We start from the raw sequence: 20,307 nt of genomic DNA, 5'->3' as shown, positions 1-20,307 counted from the left end.
GCATAATTGACACAACATTTTTACCCGCGCAAAATGTTGTGTCAATTATGCGACTGTCAGCAGATTCCTGTTTTGTATTTCCATAGACAACTTGCTTCACATATTAAATTTTTATATGAAATGATAAAAAAATGAGGTGATAAAAGTGTTTATTACACATATATACAATAGAATAAATATTTTTGTTTACATAATCTGTGATTTTAGTACCATTTTCACCTAAAAACATGACGTGAGTCATTTTTAACCTATTTTTAATGTTTGCGTTCTAAATTTTAATATTTAAAAATGCTAATATTTATTTGTAATATAATAATTTGAAAGCTTATTTTGTAACTTTTCTAAAACAGTTTTTACTATTCGGCTACGTTCAGAAATGTTTCATTTATAGAGCTTTAATTGTGAAGCGGTAATAACAAAAAGTTTTCGTAAAATGTCATTTCGTTAAAGACAGTTAAAGTGCTTACATGGCGATTTTCGGAGGGGTTAATGTTTATTATTTATGTAAAAAATACATTATGGGACACACTTGAGGATTCAAATTATTTATCAAGTGTGTACTATATATATCAGTAATGAGTGTCTAATATAAACAAAGCCTGCAATGGCAAAGGGAATGCTGTAAAGATTAATTTAATTGACGACTTAACACACTTCCTCAATTGATGCTAAGGCCGGGAAGGGAAGTTCTACCTTTTGTGCCAGCATCATTTTAACGACAGAAAAGACGGAATTATTCGAGGTTTTATATTAATATTATATACCAATCTCTTTGTAAAGGTCCCAACTATATGTAAATAATTATCGAATTGTAATGCAAGTCTTTTTTTAATTTATTTTCGTGCCTTTCGTTTGCATCAGTATTTCAACAAAACAATAGTATATTGTTTGTTATTGAAGTAATTCAATTCCTGGAATGAGGGTTTTTTCGAATCTCTTTCTCTGTTCCGCACCCACTCAACTCGTATGTGCAAGCGAGAGAGAGAGAGAGAGAGAGATGTCGGTCGTATTTAAAGAAAGCCGGTATGAGCAAATAACAGACCGTAACAAACATTTTACAAGGTTATTTGAGTTGCATTTCAAATAACCCAATGTACAAACTTTGTGCAAAAATGCCATAATACATTATTATTTATAAGGATTTTTTGTATCACAACAATTACTTTAGGTACAATGACAGGTAGCACACAGAAACGTTTCTAGATTATTTTATGTGTTTCGTCCTACAAGTTTGACGCTTGTACCACATAAACCACGAATTTGAAAGAAAACTGATGTCACCAATTTACATACGAGCTTTTGAGTCATAGGCCCCAGACAGGTCAGTGATATTGTTTATCAGCTCAAGAAAGAGTTTCGAAAACTCAATTTCAGCAGAATAAGGAAATTTGAGCTTACTTCGAACACACGGACGTGCCCACAATATGTACACTTCTATCGGTTAATCTCTTGTAAACGTAGTGCCATAACGCGTTCATAAAATAGTATAGTAAGTGATTTTATGTACATAAATGTCTTATAAATTCTTCTTCTTCGATGGCGCTACAGCCCATATCGAGCTTTGGCCTCCTGCAACAGTCGCCTCCAACTCCTCCTGTCCTCAGCGGCTGACTTCCAGTTTGTCACCTGGAGAAGCTGTGCTGCATCCCCTCTTACCTCATCTTCCCACCTCAGTCTGGGTCTTCCCACTTTTCTCTTTCCACCTGGGTGACCAGTCAGAATTCTTTTTGGGACGCGTGTATCCGGCATTCTCTGTACATGCCCAGCCCATCTCAGCCTGAGGAGTCTCATGTGTGCAGAGATGCTAGGGGCCTTATATATATTGCAGAGATGCTAGGGCCTTATATATATTATAAATTATAAATTAGTATGACATATTTTATTGTCATAGATAAGCGAATGTGTTAACAAAATAAAAACAGCATACTTGGGTGAGGAAATAAAGGGACATTCCGATATTCTCCGTGCTCCGCATAACACGGTGCTATAAAGTCTTATATTTCTGTAATTATATTTAACTCCTCAGGCCTCTGACATATTTTGACAGAGGGTTGGAGTATTTTCGCTTTGCAATAAACTCCAAATAAATGGAATATTTCTGCACATTTTCAACAACTAAAAAATGCCTTTGAAAGGTGATAAGAAACGCTTATATGTATTTTTATAAATTAAAATAAAATTTTGAATGCGAACAGAAAAAAAAACTAAAATTACTGATAACAAAAAAACATATTTAAAAAAAAAAACATATTTAAAAAAAAAAAAACACGCATTTTATTAGACAAATGTATTACAAACGTTATTATCACCTCACTTTTTTGTCATTTCACGTAAAAAGTAATTAATAAAAAATTAATAACTTCAATTTTTTTTTTCAAATTGCGTTCGGAACCTTTAGTTTCATAAATGAGCACATTTTAATTCTTCTGTGGTTAACTTCTAGATTTGAATATAAAGCATGGTGTTTTCACTTTCTAACATCGTTACATCTAATTCTCACCATGACAGTAAGGGAGATACAACGATTAGAGACCATATGAGTTGTCCTCAAAAGTTTAATTAAATAATTAAATGGAAATGATCAAGTTGTGTAGTGAATAATAAAGATCCTTCCAGGTTCACATATCTGATACACATCATACCCCTTTACTTAGCTCCAATAAGAGAAGCCACCTAAACAAGGCAGACAGTGTAGAAGAAACATACCCTGGTTGCGTTTGACTGACTAACTAACTAACCATCACGCCGTTTCTCCGCAGGGGTAGGCAGAGAGGACGGACCGCCAAACAACTCGGTCTTGGCACATACTCCTTGCCTCATTCACATTCATACATCGTCTCATACATACTCTTCTATTGTTCTGACTCTTGACATGGCCCGACTCAAGTATCTGATTCACTTGGCCGTGCCATGTCTTCCTCGAGCGTCCCCGACTTCTGCTACCATTCACATTTGCATCGTATATTCTCCTTATACTCCTTTCTTCGCTCATTCGCTCTACATGCCCAAGCCATCTAAGCGTCCCTTTCTTGATCTTACTCATTACGCTTACATCAGCCTTGCACTCTTTGCGGATATCCACATTCCTCACACGATCATACATGGTTTTACCACACATACGCCTCAGCGATCTCATTTCAACAGCATTCAATCTACTTTCATCCTTTCTTTGCCAGTTCCATGCCTCACTTCCATACATCAAGGTAGGTACCAGCACTCCATTGTGGACTGCTAACTTCGCTTCTTTGGACAATTTTTTGTTAGCGCCAACTGCGTTCAGTCCTCCATTAATGGAGTTACCTGCATTTACCCTTCTTTCAATATCTCTGTCAGCCTTCCCATCTCTCGTAAACATGCTTCCTAAATACACAAATTCATCCACCAAATTCGTTCATCAAATTGGTTGCGTTTGTCGGGCGCAATATCAAAACAGTAATGGTGCTGTCCAATTTCCAATAACAGAACCACATAACCACTCAAGCGATAACTACCCAAATTTGGGTAGCTGTGGGTAGTTGATTTTTAAAATGAATTTATTTAACTTCCCGCTATCAACTAATATATGTTTAGTGGCTAATGTAAATTGTCACTAATGTTCCTCTCATGGAATATTCCAGTTTGCACCGTGTAGTCGCTTCATAAATAAACCACTCACTAGATCGATATTTTCGGGCTTTTGGTACGAAACATTGAAAATTGGTCCTAAAAAAGCATAGATATACTAATATATGGACATTAAAATTCTCATTCGGAGCCTACTTATTATACTATACACCAATGAAAAACTCTGAAAGTTTATTCCATAGATTTTCATTGGTGGATATAGTTAGGCAATAATATGAAGTCACAATATTTCGATTTCAATTTTCAATCGGAGTTATCCCTGATACCATTCTAAATTGTTTGCCAAAAACCGAACATCTGAAATTTCCAATAGACCATATACAACATACAGAAAACAGTAATATTCCGTAATGCCCCGAATAAGTACAAGGTAAGGCAATTTCAACAACAATGCCAATGGGCAACAATGCAGAAAATGAATAAGAGACTTACCCTGGTCGTGTTTGTCGGGCGCGGCTAACGAGGAGAGCATCTTAGTCCCCGATTTGGTTCTGTCGATGCCGGTGCCGTGTTTGGGGGAGTTGTTCTTTCTGCTGGGTCTAGCGGCAGACAGGGACTGGGGTACCTGGGAAGAGGGAAAAAGATTATAAATATTTCAAAATAAAGCCATTCCGTTAGCCCTAGCAGTCCCAAAGTAGATGAGGGTTTCCCAATTACAAATAAGTTTGAAAGTTCTCTTCTTAATCTTTACACGCTGACTGCTTCAACGAAATCTATCCCATCCCATGTCGCATAATTTATGCGACAACCATGTGAATGGGATAAAAAAAAATTATATCTTAACCACTAGAGCGATGCGGCATTCACAAAATAAATGCCTTGAGAGATGGAGATTTCCAGGCATTCGGTTTTGGATTCAGCCATGCTCATTGAAAAAATCATATCATAGTCTGGTCAGTTATGAAAATGTGTAACCCTGAATTACTTTTTTTACATACATTCTTGACATGACCTGACTCATCCCCGATTTCTTTAACCGTTCGCTTTCGCTGAATTCTCCAGACGCTCCTTTCTCCATCCATCGAACCTAACCTACCCTACCTCAAGCTTACTTACAAAGGATTCAGGAATCGGTTAAAGTTAGGTTAGGTTGAGTCAGGTGAGGTTGTATTGTATTGGGTTTAAAGATGACGAATTGATTGACCGGACTCACCAATTTATCAGTTCTTTCGCCCGAGGGCAGGCGGGCCACGGCCGACTCGGGGCTGTCCTCGGGGGGCGGGGGCTGCATCATCCAGTTGTACTCGCGCTTCTCCACCGGCACCCCCCACCTCTCGTACTCCTGCGCTTGCATCCTGGGACACAACACGCACATTAAACTTGGACACTGGTGGATAAGGCTGATATACGAATATCATGAAATGGCTAATGATGATGTATAATTAATTTATAAAAGAATATTTACCTGAGGCTTTCGTAGCAGTCAAGACAGACAACTGCGAAATCCCCGTTTTCTAGAAGCAGCGAACTTTCGTTCCGCCTGTGTATGAGAAATGGAAATTCCTGCAAAAATAACACAACATATTAGACAAAACTTCTCACTGAAGAGATAAAGAGACTGAAAGAAGTGTGTTGTGGGTATGTTCATTTTACCAACAGCCTGAATGGTTACAATGCTCGGCTTTGATTCCGGAGGTCGCAGATCAAACCCCGACGTGCAAAAGTAAATTTTATTTGTGTTATTTCACAATGTATTCTCGTAAAACAATATGTAGTGAATTTGCAACATATTGGAAAGTGGCAAAGTATCTAACTTTCTGGTGAAAGACAAAACACTTTATTGTAATAGATACAATGAGTTCTGATGGATTCTTTAGCAGGCGGTAGGAATTATTCTGGACCCCGACCTTGAGGTTGCAATAGTACAGGGTTTTCCAATAAGAGGTGTTATTTTGATATTCAATCGTAAAAGATCAATGGTTTCATTGCTTGTGTGGCACGTAGCGCCGTCTTGTTGAAAGTAAACGTTGGCCAGATCATTACCATCCAATTTCGGCCATAAAAAATCATTAATCATCTCTCGATAGCGCAATCCATTCACCGTAACTGTTGCTCCAGCCTCATTTTCGAAAAAGTAAGGTCCAATGACTCCGCCGGACCATAAACCGCACCAAACAGTCACACGTTGAGAATAGAAAGGCTTTTCAAGAATAACTCTTGGGTTTTCCGAGCCCTTTCTTTGGGTTTGACGAAGCCACCGAGGTGGAAATGGGCCTCATCACTCAAGATGATTCGCATTTGATTCACTCAAGTGAATTTTAATAATTTCAATGAGTTGTTGAAGTGTATCGTTCCATTTTTATTAATGGCGTAGTTTCTACTTGTCAAATGTCAAAAAATAACAGCTTCAAAAGTAACATCTACCGAAATAGCGGGCTATTTAAAATAATACCTCTTATTGGAAAACCCTGTATTATTTTAAATAATTAATTTTTGGAACAAAACAAATCAATTAAATAAAATTTACTTGCGCACGGCGGGATTTGAACCCGCGACCTTCAGCTTGCTAGTAGAGAGCCTTAACCCTCGACTGCAGAGGCTGTCTTCTTGGGATTATCTGAGGACACAAAGCACGGTGGGTAGACAGACTGACTTACTTTAATGGGTAATGCTCTAACACGCTTCCTATAGGTGGTGACCCCGCACAGGTGGCAGCAGTAGTCGTGTGTGTTGTAGGTACGTTGGTCTGGGGGGACCATCCCGTAGCCCACCGCCGCTTCGTACCTACAAAAGATATTAAATCACTCTCATCAACATTTTTATGTAATTTGGACTTTTAACACATTCTTTGCGGGAAACGAGAAAACTCGTCATACGCCTTTTTACAGTAAGACGCGGGAGACGAGTTTACTCGTTTTGTTGCGCAAAGCGGTAAGGAGCGGAAAACTTGTAAACAAGGGGTTCAAAATGGGTGCGGGGTCATGTGTTTTCTATTGTCGGCGGTAACCGATCTATCTACCTGTCAATACAATGAGTTTGAAACACAACAAAAAAATAAAATCGTTGAAGCGTATGTTCCGCTCACAAACTACGCAGTGAAACGCGGTACATGTGCAAGTTTTGCAATGTGCCCCTGCATAAAGGAAAGTGTTTTGAACTCTATCACACATTGAAGCACTATTAGGTTATAGTTTTTTTTTATATTCCCAAGAAAGTAGAAAGTTTTTGTTCATAAAAAAAGGAATTACACATACATTGCTAAGTAAATAAATAGAGACATCTTTTTTAAGTAAAACACTGAAAGTTTCATCGAAAAATATCAAATAGATCATAAGATATGAAGATTTTGCGGAAAGTCTAATTAACACCCGCGCTTCGCCCCCAATTTGACGGTAAAATGCCCGACCATATAGTGTTAAATGATTTTCTTAAATTCAGAGATTTTGGTTTGATAAACTTAACAAATTAAAGTGATTATTAGTTTCACATCTACCAAGCCCAGTGGAGATTCCATTCAGAACATTGAATGTTCAGAAAGTTAACATAAAGAATCATAAACATTCAAATTGATAGACCAGCCTATCAGGGAAAGTGGAACAAACCAAGTGCGCGGAGCGGGGAGGATTTGTCAATATATGAATCTGTTATGTCTCTGCTTTACTTGCAGATTTCTGTGTTGGGAACTCTTTGATAAAGTAAAAGGTTCTTTTACTATAATTGTGTTTATTTACGTAACAATTAATAAGTCTGGATTTAGCTTCACTGATCATTACCCGAGGGTTGGTAATTCTGTTTCTAGAAGCTTGTTGTCTGACAATAATATCCCACAGGCAATTGCTACACTCTAGCGACATCTGTCGGAATCTGGAGTAAGCTTTCTGACTAGTGCCATCTATCGCTTGAATACCCAACTTATTACCATACATCACAGAATCTGACAGTATACAGGCAACTCATCGTAATATCACTATTTAATCCTCGAAAATAAATTCTGCATACTAATAGTACTGCATACTAGTCCTTTTTAAAATGCCGTGCATATTAATATAATCCCAAATCAGGTAACAAAAGATCGAGCTTGTTTCAAAAATCAAATATTTTGTTACACTATTTAGACATTGCATCATCACCACATTGACACGCAACCCAATTTGTACACGGTTCAGTTAAAAACGAACATTCAGACCCTGCACAGAAAAGTCCCACAATGGACTTCACTGCAAACTGTCCCCTTTTCTTTACTTTTCTGCGCAGGGTCTGGTTATTTCAATGTGCGCTCTTCGGCAGTCAACGCATGACTAATTTCGTAGTTTCTTTAAAGAATTATCGAACCCTCCTGGTGTCGAAAACACTGTCACATGGTTTGCCTTCAACTCGTTGAAAAGATACCCAGATTTTATATTTGCGCAAGTCTACCAATTTGGATGTCTGTGCAAGGAATTAATAATATAAACTTAAAAAGAACAAATTGCAAAGTATCATGAAAAACCTACTGGAATCTGTGCAAAGGAGGGCGGCGGTACTCCCATGAATTACCAGGAAACTACAAACATTGAGGGCAAACTAAGAAACATTGAGGGCATTTATATCAATATTTCAATGAGTTGAATAAGATGAGGTGATTTGGAGTGATTTTACAAATTACCCAATGAGTTGAATAAGATAAGAGCGTAAGATGAGGTGATTTAGAGTGATTTTACAAATTATCCAATAATATTTGGCTAATTTATATAGCGCCGTTTTCGTGAGAAATCACCTCAAGGGCGCTGGGCAATGAGTTGAATAAGATAAGAGAATAAGATGAGGTGATTTGGAGAGATTTTACAAATTATCCAATGAGTTGAACAAGATAAGAGAATAAGATGAGGTGATTTGGAGTGATTTTACAAATTATCCAATGAGTTGAATAAGATAAGAATATAGATCGGTGTAAAAGTAATTACCTTTTCCATTGGTTTAATAAGGAATGATTTATATCAATATTTCAATGAGTTGAATAAGATGAGGTGATTTGGAGTGATTTTACAAATTATCCAATGAGTTGAATAAGATAAGAATATAGATCGGTATAAAAGTAATTACCTTCTCCATTGGTTTAATAAGGAATGATAACAAAATGTGCAGACTAGGGCCGAACCGTCTTCTCTCAGCTGTTCGGCATTTGGTAAACTCTGCAAAAATAAACACAATATTTATTATAATTGAATTAAGCATACATGATATGACAGACATGACTATCGTCGAACAGTTACTAAACGCACTCTCAAAATTTCGTTGCAAAACCAAACATGGAAGTCACTCAACCGTTGAATTATTGATAATAAAGCCTTCATATGAATAATTTGTTTTATATAATCTTAATACAGTAGAACCTCGTTAATTCGAAATCCACGGGACATCAAAAATCAAATTTCGAATTAACGAATTCCCACGTAATTCGAAATTTTATGAAAAAAAAAAAAAAAAAAAAATACGCCGAAAATCCATTTTCTCGGCCGCCTCTTCAAATCCGGGTGGTATTTTAGTTGTAAATTCGTATTAATACCAATTATTTCTTTATTTTCGCGGCCGATTACAGTAGTGGCGGGCCCTTTAAATTCAGATATTTTTGCAATAAATTCGTAAAAATGCTATATATTTACGCGTAAATCGAGATTTCGCTGCCGATTTCGGTCGCGGCCTACCCTTTAAATTGAGATATTCGTAAAAATACGATATATTTCCGCGTAAATCGAGATTTCGCGGTAATTTTCCGTCGCGGCCGGCCCTTTATTTCAAATATCTGAATTTAAATTCGTAAAAATACGATATATTTCCGCGTAAAACGAGAATCCGCGGCCGTATTCCGTCGCGGCCGGCTCTTTAAATTCAGATATTCCAAATAAATTCGCAAAAATACGATATATTTCCGTGTAAATCGAGAATGCGCGGCCGATTTCCGTCGCGGCCGACCCTATTCAGATATTTGGTGTAAATTCGTAAAAATATGATATATTTCCGCGTAAATCGAATTTTATCGGCAGTTTTTCGTCGCGGCCGGCCCTTTTAAGTTCAGATATTTGAAGAAAATTCGTAAAAATATGTCATATTTTGGCGCGAATCGAAATTTTTCGGCTGATTTCCGTCGCGCCATATTTTTTAACTCGGATATTCGAAGTAAAGTTAGTAAAAATACGATATATTTCCACGTAAATCGAAATTTCGCGTCCGATTTCCGTCGCGGCGGGCCCTTAAAAATTCAGATATTCGAAATAAATTCGTAAAAATACGATATATTTACGCGTAAATCGAGATTTCGAGGCCGATTTCCGTCGCAGCGGGCCATTTAATTCAAATATTCGATATAAATTCGTAAGTATACTATACATTTACGCGTAAATCGAAATTTCGCGGCCGAGTTTCGTCGCGGCCGACCCTTTAAATTCAGATATTTGGTGTAAACTCGTAAAACTACGACACATATCCGCGTAAAACGTATTTTCTCGGCCCTTCAAACTCGGATATTCGAAATAAATTTGAAAAGTACGACATTCCAGTGTAAATCGATTCAGATTTAAAAAATAATAATACTTCTTAGGACGATGTATAACCACGTAAAAATTCATTTTTCGGCGTTTTACCGCCACGGCTCACTTTTAGATTCAGATTTACGAAATATTATGATTTATTTTCGCAAAAAATCAAATTTTTTCGAATTACACGAACAAATTTTCGTGAGCGGACAAAAATAAATTTCGAATTACGAATTAACGAATTTCGAATTAAAAAAAAAATTGTATGAAAAAATTTTTCTGCGGAAATTTTTTTGGCGAAAATTTCGAATTACGCGTTTTTTCGAATTATCGGGGTTCGAATTAACGGGGTTCTGCTGTATATAAAAATTAGGTGTCACCACAGACATAGGAATTAATAGACGAGAAGATAATGGCGAGGGGTAAAATCAACTGTTGAAGAACGAAGGGGGTTAAGCTGACTGTGATTCGTCAATAAATCAATCTGACAGTAAATAGGCATCTCGCATTATAATATCATCATTTAGTTCTTAAAAGTAAAATCTGCTTTTGAATGAATAGACATTTTTACATGGGAGCGCAAATTACTCGCCACGTTATGAACTAATTTGCGAAGTCCAAATTCGGCAAAGTAAATTTCTTCTGTTTGCAGAGTCGTAGTTAGTTTCAGAGTATTTAGTTAAGACACTTTTACAAATGTTTCATAATTTACTTACCCCAGTAAACAACGATGAGCACACTTGAGAATCGCTACATTGTGATGTGATAGTATATGTTTCTAAAACTGATCCATATAATACGGTGTGAATAAGCTTAAAATAAAGTAAAATAATGCTTACTTATGGAATGTAATACGACAATTGGGTTTATTCTCTTTTTCACATCTATTTTTACAAGTTTTCATATCACAAGTCAACATTTTGCCGTGTTATTTCGTAAAATGAACCGATGATGCCTCGACCATAGTTCGCACAAGAATGATGACGTCACGTTTTCAAATTTCACTTGAGGCCATACGCGAGCCCAGCCGGCTCCAATGGAAACGGTATGGGGAGTGGGGATAATACCCTTTTAATCACTTAGGGCAGGTCTACTAATATTCATATGTCTATGGGTGTCACTGTGTTCGTACACGCTAATCTCCAAAACCGCCCAACCGATTTCAATGAATTTTTGTGGATGTGTATGATTGGTTCCAGCTTGAAATAAAGGATAGTTTTTGATCCGATAGGTAGCGCGTTGTCGAGATCTAAAAAAAAAACTTTTTTTTTTCAGATTTCTCATACAACCACAAATTTTAACTTCCCTACATTTATATATAATTTTAGTAAAAACCTCTTATTGGTTTAATAATTATACATATTTCACTATACATTTTAAATACTAAAATTGTTGGTTTTTCAAAATAAAATTAATTTAAATAAACCGGCTACGATTTATAAAAATTAATAAACTGTTCACTTATGTATAATACAATAATAACACAATGGTTGAATTTCTTTCTTGTTTGGTTTTGCAATGTTTCCTGTAAATTTATAATGCCCATGCTAAATATTGAGAGTGCATTTACGGCTGTCTGTTTTAACACCAAAAATTAATTTCAGACCTCAAGCTTTTGCTTGTTGGTGCCCAAATTCATTGAATTTGAGTTCTTGTTGAATAGAATGAATATCACTGAGCACTACCGTCCGAGTACCTACTTGGCAACCAACATATTTGTACTTCATATATTCAGCAACATTTGAGGATATGTTTTACATAGTTTATTTTGACAGTAAAGTTGTTGTCTGTCACCATAGATCCGAGATCAAATCGTCGGTGTGGCAGCACCAAAAAATAATACGGCGTGTTTTGTCACATAATTTTAAGGAATATTCTGCTTTTCAGACTGGCCACACTAATAGTAATTAATTATTGAAGACAATATTAGCGATTTCTAAACGAAAATCTGAAACAGAAAAATCAGAAAAGGATACGGTCACATATAGGACTCGAACCCAGGACCCTTGTCTTTCTGGGACACCGCTCTACCACTGAGCTAATGGGACCCTATCCCCCTCGGTCACTTTTAACTGTATCATACTTCGAATAAGAACTACCAACAATGTCTTAATTTTTTTTCACTGCACAAAAGCAGAAAAGCTAATAGTAATTACTTTAGCAAAATTATACTTCAAACAGAGCATGGTCCTATTTAGCATCCTTGTTACCTTGAATGATAATTCAAATTTAGCTTCCCGTTGAATCAGACGGCCCTTAGTAGCTGTTCGACTATAGGAATAGCAACAATCAGCCTTTAAATTATTTTATAAACTTTAAGAGTACGGCTCAGCGAAGGACACTAGCCGTATTCGCTGACCAGATCTGAATAGCCAGGTTCTTTTTAAGTATCCTCTTCACTATCTCCTGCCCCTCCACACTACCTTCAGCCAGACAACCTACCCCAACATAATACCACTGCAGTTAAATCTTGGCTGTAAGTGTGTGGATGTATAATGTAAGAATGAATTAATGAGGGAGGTAGAGCATACCTGATGTGTTAATAAATTAGGGAAGTAGGGGGCGTTGCCTTGCGGGTGTCCATACAGCACCCGCGCCAGGGTGAAGTCTGAGTGGAGGCCGCACAGGAAACAGTAGATTGATGTACAAGCTGCAACAAATAACACAACACTATTACTTCTATGGTAATCTAAACCATTATGCAATCCAAATTCCCCGATTCCCCGTATATGTGCACAGTATAACACAATTTCATAATATCCACATTCTTAACAATAACCTTTGGTAATATCAAACTGAAGGAATGTGTACGATCACAGATTAATCGAGAGCATCTCCCATCCTTATCCTATATTCCTCTTTGCTTTACCTTCTTATTAGTCTTAAGGCAAAATATAAGTATCATTGCTGACAGCCCTGAATTGTTAATGCCTAGTTGCGATGCCTACTCAGCTATTCCAAGTACAATTAATTTTGCGGGTAACAATAAACTCACTACATACTGACTATTATCACAGACACCTCATACTTTGACTTACGACAGGTCTTACACAAACCTAGTATAAATTAGTTCAACTATTGTTACACTGGTATATATTTCTTTTGAACTATGCATTGTCTTACTGCACTTATATTATCGATAACTGCATCATTTGCAATGGTGTTTTTGTGTACACATTAATTGTTCTTTAATTTATTGCTATTATTATCTTGTTTACCACTGTACGCTTGTAATTCGATTATCACTGTATTGTAAAAGCCATTTTATGGCGTTTGAATAAATAAATAAATAAAATAAAAATGTTCTCTACCAATATTAGCATAACAAACATTTTTAGCTTAACATTGTTTAAGCTTGTATATATATATGTATTTTTGTATTATAAATCAAAAGTTCTTTGTTTCTTACAAAACAAATAAAGAAAATGCTTTAAAATTCAATGGCCAGATTATATTTCTCTTCCATTTCTCAACTCTGTGACTCAGATGCAAACTATCGCATCTCCACATTTGATCTGGGGTGTAAATTCACTGTTTCTGCCCTCTGGTAAAATTTGTCAAATATGACATGCAACATTTTGCTTTGGAAACCTATAACTTAGGTTCAGGTGTTTGAACTCCTGTCTGATATTATTTTTTTATTAGTTTCATCTTTATTATCCATTACACGGGTGATATATTGTACTTGTCTCATAAAATGGAAATGAGCACCATTTATGTTAGAGTTCTTCAAACTTCATCAAATAAGACCATCACCGCCATATTCAATTATTAACATTTAAACGGTACCTGTTTACGGTCGATTCCGGGCACGTTTCAACTTTTGATCAAATTGTGATAGGTCATAAAGCACAACAGTCATGCTGTTATGGTTGACAACCGATCAAAAGCTGAAACGGTCCGAGAATCAGCACCTAACAGAGACTAGACTTGTCTAAATTTGGAAATGATGCTGATTGTGAATGAATGTGATAAAATTTGAAACATCCCAAGCTTAGAATTTTTTTACAGTTGACATTGAATAATTTAAAAAAATATATTTATGGGAGTTACCGGAATTAGAAGCTATGGTCCTTTCAGAAGTGGTGGAGGGAGGGGTGGGAATTACCCTCTCCCCATTGGCTGAACAGTTGGAAGGCATCGGGGAAGGGATGTTGTATCTGGAACATTACAAATAAACACTATACATTTTTTTTAAACTTGGTTAATATTCAAAGGTTCATTTCAGTGAAATATCAGCTGTGCAAAGTTACAAAACATCTTTCTACTATAGATTAACAACCTTAAAAACAGGAAGCTATAGTAAAATTTCTCATATCACCCAAGAGTCACTATTTTCCAAAAGATAAACATTGCCAAAACAAATGCTAAAAACTCTTCTCTCAAAACTTAAATCACTACATACATATTATACTAGGAAAGTCAAATTGCTGCAAAAGAGGAAAACTGATCAAAAAGAATCAAATTGCTCCTACCGTCAATATGACACAAAAGAGTAAAAATGAAACCGGCAACCCGAAAGGGTTAAATTGCCACAAAAAAATCAAAACGAACTCAAAAGTAAAATATCACTGTGAAAAATCAAAAAAAATCACAAAATGATCAAAAATAATCAAATTGACTGCCGAAAGAAACAAATGGACCCTGAAGAGTCCCTTTCCTTTGCATTACCTCCTATGCTCCAGCGGCACCCGCTCAGCGTCCATGGTCTCCCACTGCTGCGCCAGGTGATGCACGCAGCGCGAGCAGGCCAACACTCGTCCCCCGCCGGCCGCAGGCCCCCCGGGGGTGGGGGTGGGAGTGGGGGCGGGCGGCGGCCCCCGGCCCACCGACGCCAGGCACGGGAAGTGCATGGCGTGCGAGTTCATGTATTCGGCGGAGGTGGACAGCCACTCCATGGAGGAGTGAGGGAAGGTGCCCGCACAGATGTAGCACCTGCAAAACAAACAATACAAATAAATAATGTTTATAGGACAATAATTCGTATATACACCACAGAACAGTGACAAAATAAAACACTGAAGAAATGACCTATTATTTCATCCAATTCTGTTTTGTCCAGTTACTGAGTGTATCAATCTGTACTACTTCTACGTCCAGTGTGGCTCCACATGCATTTCCATAAGCCATTGAATCATGACTCTAGGTCGAGACATCATACAACACAATTTCAATAATGATTTTTTCATCTTTCTTTTTGTAAAAAATCGAGATAATGATCATCCCTGGGATCCCCATGGGATTACCCATTTAGATAATAATTTAAATTTAATTATTATTATGATATTATGAAGTTAATTATTAAATCTGATTTCTTTCGGATACTTTGTAATACAAACAAGGACTGAAACTGAGAATGACAATAATCATCTTAATTAAGGAGTTGACGGTAGGCAAAAAAGAATATTATTAGAACGGTTAAATATCGATGCGAAATAATTATTTGTACGAAATTACAGACGTTCGAACAACTTGACAACCTTAGTGGCAGAACGATAAGCTGCTTGCCTCTGGACCCAAAGTAAACAGTAAAAAAAAAAAAACATGAATCATTTTTTATATTCAGCTGTACTTATGAGATTTTTTAAAACCTGTAATTAGAAAATTAATATTTATCACATTTCTCTTGTATTGTTAACAGTGCCTAAAAGCTTGTTAAAATGATTAGTGCATTTTTATTAAGTTTTTAAAAGGCACATTCTCAAAAAGCATTATTAGTGTCAGTCAATGTTATAGAAAGATCAAGCAAGTTAATTAAGCAAGTGTGGTACAAACACTGAATAAATAAACCGATAGAAGTGTGTTGTGGACGTACTACTGTTTCAAGCCAAATCTGTTCTAAATATATTACACACCATTAGTAACTCTTATGCTTGTGATGATATGGCTTTTGATGACGACTAACTGTCCTATCAAAAGCCCTCCATGATTAGTTAATTTTAATCATAAATCTGGATAGTCACATCCCACAAAAACGCCTCTTTTTCTAATTACAGTTTCCTGTAGTTAGTCCAATAATATTCGCTAGGTGTCTCTAGTGTAATGATTTCTACGTAATTGAGGTGTAGCTTTTCTTTAATACATTTTCTTTTGGGGAAAGTCTATTTCATCACATGCTGTTGGCTGATGTTTTTAATACGCCTATATTATACATTAATAAAAAGTTATTAAAATAAATGAAGAAGAAACCAAAACAAACAAACCTGTTAATGTGGTGATAACGTGGTGATCTCGTTAAAATATGTTTAATCAGTAGAGATTTATATTTCAATAGAGGCATATTGAAAACATCAGCTAACATAGCATATGAGTTACCAATGATGTTTAATCTATTTACAATAGAATTCCTGAAACCGCAGTATGATTGTGACAATAATACATACTAGGAACCTTAATCTAATGGTATGAATAAACATTAACCTTTTGAACGCGTTAATTTGCTCCGTTTTATCTAATACCTATGCACGCAATTAAATGTCAAATTATAGCATTCTTGCATGATTTATTGGACTTTATAGACAGAACAGATTATTCTCCACAATATGAAAACAAATCATAAAAACAAAAACATAAAATTTCATACAAAGACGTACCGTATCTTTTGAATGTGGTCCCACCATTCACTCGGCGTGTGTGTACTTAGGCCACTGCGTTGATAAACACAAGTGGGACACCATGAGCATTATCATTTTTAGTTATGAATAGTTGTGAATGACATACTAGTACAGGGTGCGGCACGGAAACTTGCTGATTTGAAAAGTCAATCGATTTAATTCTTTTTGTATCGTCTAGTACACATTCTGAATTTTTGTTTTAACTAGTTTTAAAAATGACATCGGGCAAATGGCGGCCCTCATTAGTGATACACTGATCTACCCTAGATTTGAAGTTTCGCTCCACTCTTTCGAGCATATCGACGGGAATGTTGGTTATGGCTTGGCGGATGTTTTCCTTCAAATGGGCCTCATCACTGAAAAACACGACAGCGTGGCAAGTTTCTGAGCGTTTCACATGCAGTTTGGCGAGAAGCGAAATCGCGTTCATTCAACTTTTGGACCACAGCAAGTTTGTAGGGATGAAACCGGAGTTCCTTGTGAAGAATTCGTCTCACTGTGCGATCAGAAATCCCCAGGGCAGCAGCGTGTTTACGCGCCGAACACCGGGGAGAGCGCAAAACCGACTCCCTCACCCTCTCGACGTTTTCTGGAGTTCTGGAAGTCCATTGACCTTCTGAGCCTTTTCTTGCCACACTCCCACTTTCCCTGAATATGTCCACCCACGAAACAATTGATTGCCGCCTAGGAACGGGACCCGCGGGATGAATGTTAAACCGAGTACGGAAGGCATGTTGGGTGGCGACCACCGAATGACCGCTAGAAAAGTAAGCTTCGACGGCAAACGCACGCTGTTCCTTTGTCCAACTCACGACGCCAACTGGCTTGTAGTGTAACAAAACTTCAAGACCCCCTCTTTCCAATGAGACCCTCCCCACCCCTTTCTGACCACGCCTCGCTCGTCGGCGTCCAATTCAAATCAGCAAGTTTCCGTGCCGCACCCTGTACTAACGCCATCCGTTGACAAAAATGTAAACTAAAGGACTAAAAGGCGCACTTGATTATCGATCTTTTTTTATGAAATACAATTTTATTTTTGAGAAATTCTTGTAGATGTCAGCATCGTGATAGTTCTACGAATGTCCAAGTGAGCAAGAAATACATTTATGATGAAAGAGCGCTGGAATATCGTCAAAGTTTCCGTTTCAACTGTTGATACAGCCATGTGTGAGTATAGACTTTTTGCCGTAACAACAGTTGATACGGCAGCGTGCAAAGAGTTAATATATCAGGGCTATATGCAAATGATAATTTACAATTTTATATAAAAACTTAACTTCAACAATTTTAATGAAAGTAATAAAAACTCAAATTATTGATTCTAAAGGAATTCCAAGTTTAAAAATCAAACCATATCGAAATTCTTTCTTGAGCAGTTAAACAATTTTATTAGCTTGTCTGGGGTCTAGGAGTGGAAAGGTCGTATGTAAAATAGTTTTTTTTATAAATCGGTACAGATCACTTCTAGGGATTATCTGTTCATTTTGGCAGTACAAAGCTTGGTAAATTCAATACAAACATTCAACAATAAAAATCTCACAAAAGCAAATTATGCATGGAAGAAGTCTTAACTCTTGACAGGCAAGATGCCAAACAAAACTTCTATAACCAAGTGGGTCTTATGGGCTTTTAAACTATAGAAATCCTAATTATTCAGTCAACTATTAATGGTAACTTATGTATTTGCGCAGAAATACGTAAAATGATATGTCAAGTATATATTTTTGTTATTTGTTTTTGGGGTGTTATGCCGTGTTGCGCTAACTCCTTCTTTAGCCAACGTTTCGGACAGCGTTGCAGTGTCCATCATCAGGGCAGATGTGTTATTTTGAAATGCAAAATAACACATCTGCCCTGATGATGGACACTGCAATGCTGTCCGAAACGTTGGCTAAAGAAGGAGTTAGCGCAACACGGCATAACACCCCAAAAACAAATAAAAAAAATACTTTTGGCTGTGAAAATCTTAAATCATATTTGTCAAGTATATAAGCTAATATAAGGAGGATAGTAATTTTGGGTACTACCTACTCCACCACTTGGCTGCGTGATAGTTATAGTTAACATATTAAGATTATTACACTATTAAAGTTTCAATGATAGCTAACGTACATACGATACATAAACATACAGCAATATCCATGTTTTCCACTCCCAATATCTGCATGTGTCTCCTGAGATGGCAGTGTCTCGTTAGTTTACTAATCGTTTCTGTCCATATCGATTAGTTCCAATGTATGTCAATGTGTTTATTCTACAGCAGTATTATGCATTAACCAGTTCTGTGTCATGAGCGCATTCACACGCTCTTCATTGCCGTGTATGACAGGCTGGCGATACAAGATTGGCACGTTTACTCGCCCTGCTTTATACCTTTGTAATTAGAATAATTTAAAATAAAGAACACGACAAAGAACATCAATTTGTATGATCGAGTAACACTTTAATATTAAAATATTAAACAGTTTATTTTAATATTACCATCTTTATATTGATTTCATTTTTTTGCTAAAAAAATTACAGCCAGCCGTGCACAGCCATACCTTCCGGCATTAAAAAGGTTAACCCCTCAGGCCTCTGGAATATTTAGTCAGAAGGTCGGAGTATTTCTGCTTTGCAAAAAAATCCAAATAAATGGAATATTTCTGAACATTTTTTATTAAAAAAAATTAAGTAATTCACAAATTTCCAATTTTTCCAAGTTTCAGTAGGAAGCTTTAATGTCACAGATTTTTAGATTACATTCTAATTCTTCTGTGGCTAACTTCTGGATTTGAATATAAAGCGTGGTGTTTTCTCTTTCTAATACCATTTAGTTCCTATTTCTCACAATGTCAGTGAGGGAGACACGACGATTTCTATGAGACCTAATGCGCTTTTCACAAAAGTGGACAAATTAGAGGGCGGGGTTAACACCCACTTGGTCATAAAAATGTATTAGTTTTAAGCGACTAGTCTTTTGAGTCCCTTGAGGTTTTTTGCACAAAAACGGCGCTGTACAAATCATCCAAATATTAATATTATTATTATTAGTTGCAAGTCACTAGCTTAAATCTTAGATATAAATAAATCTCTAGTCTAAATAAGTCTCAGTGCTCAGTTGCCAGCTGTATGTCTTAGTTTGTAAGTCACTAATTATAGTTTTAAGTCACTAGTAATAAATTTTAGCTGCGACTAACTAACTAACCATCACACCGATTCCCCGCAGGGGTGGGCAGAGAGGACGGACCGCCAAACAACTCGGTCTTGGCACACACTCCTTGCCTCATTCACATTCATACCTCGTCTCATACATACTCTTCTATTATTCTGACTCTTGACATGGCCCGACTCAAGTATCTGATTCAATTGATCATGCCATGTTTTCCTCGGGCGTCCCCGACTTCTGCTACCATTTACATTTGCATCGTATATTCTCCTTACACTCCTTTCTCCGCTCATTCGCTCTACATGCCCAAACCATCTAAGCGTCCCTTCCTTGATCTTACTCATTACGCTTACATCAGTACTCTTTGCAGATCTCCACATTTCTCACACGATCATACATGGTTTTACCACACATACGCCTCAGGGATCTCATTTCTACAGCATTTAGTCTACTTTCATCCTTTCTCTGC

At 36.8% G+C, this 20,307-nt stretch overlaps 1 protein-coding gene across 1 annotated transcript in view; it reads right to left on the bottom strand.

Moving 5' to 3' along the window:
• Positions 1-20,307, bottom strand: part of px (MAP7 domain-containing protein plexus) — a 240,657-nt gene that overhangs the window by 109,686 nt on the left and 110,664 nt on the right. The window contains exons 9-16 of the mRNA XM_089648724.1: positions 14,748-15,011; positions 14,130-14,236; positions 12,608-12,726; positions 8,647-8,735; positions 6,222-6,348; positions 5,030-5,127; positions 4,778-4,919; positions 4,057-4,189 (exon numbers count right to left, since the gene is read on the bottom strand). Of these exons, the coding sequence (XP_089504850.1) occupies positions 4,057-4,189; positions 4,778-4,919; positions 5,030-5,127; positions 6,222-6,348; positions 8,647-8,735; positions 12,608-12,726; positions 14,130-14,236; positions 14,748-15,011 (1,079 nt within the window). The remainder of the gene's footprint in view (positions 1-4,056; positions 4,190-4,777; positions 4,920-5,029; positions 5,128-6,221; positions 6,349-8,646; positions 8,736-12,607; positions 12,727-14,129; positions 14,237-14,747; positions 15,012-20,307) is intronic.

Source organism: Hesperophylax consimilis, chromosome 28 (assembly GCF_061612785.1).
Source record: "Hesperophylax consimilis isolate HC1 chromosome 28, BYU_Hcon_1.0, whole genome shotgun sequence".
NCBI classification, from domain to species: Eukaryota; Metazoa; Arthropoda; class Insecta; order Trichoptera; family Limnephilidae; genus Hesperophylax; species Hesperophylax consimilis.
This window is presented reverse-complemented; position numbering and strand designations above follow the sequence as displayed.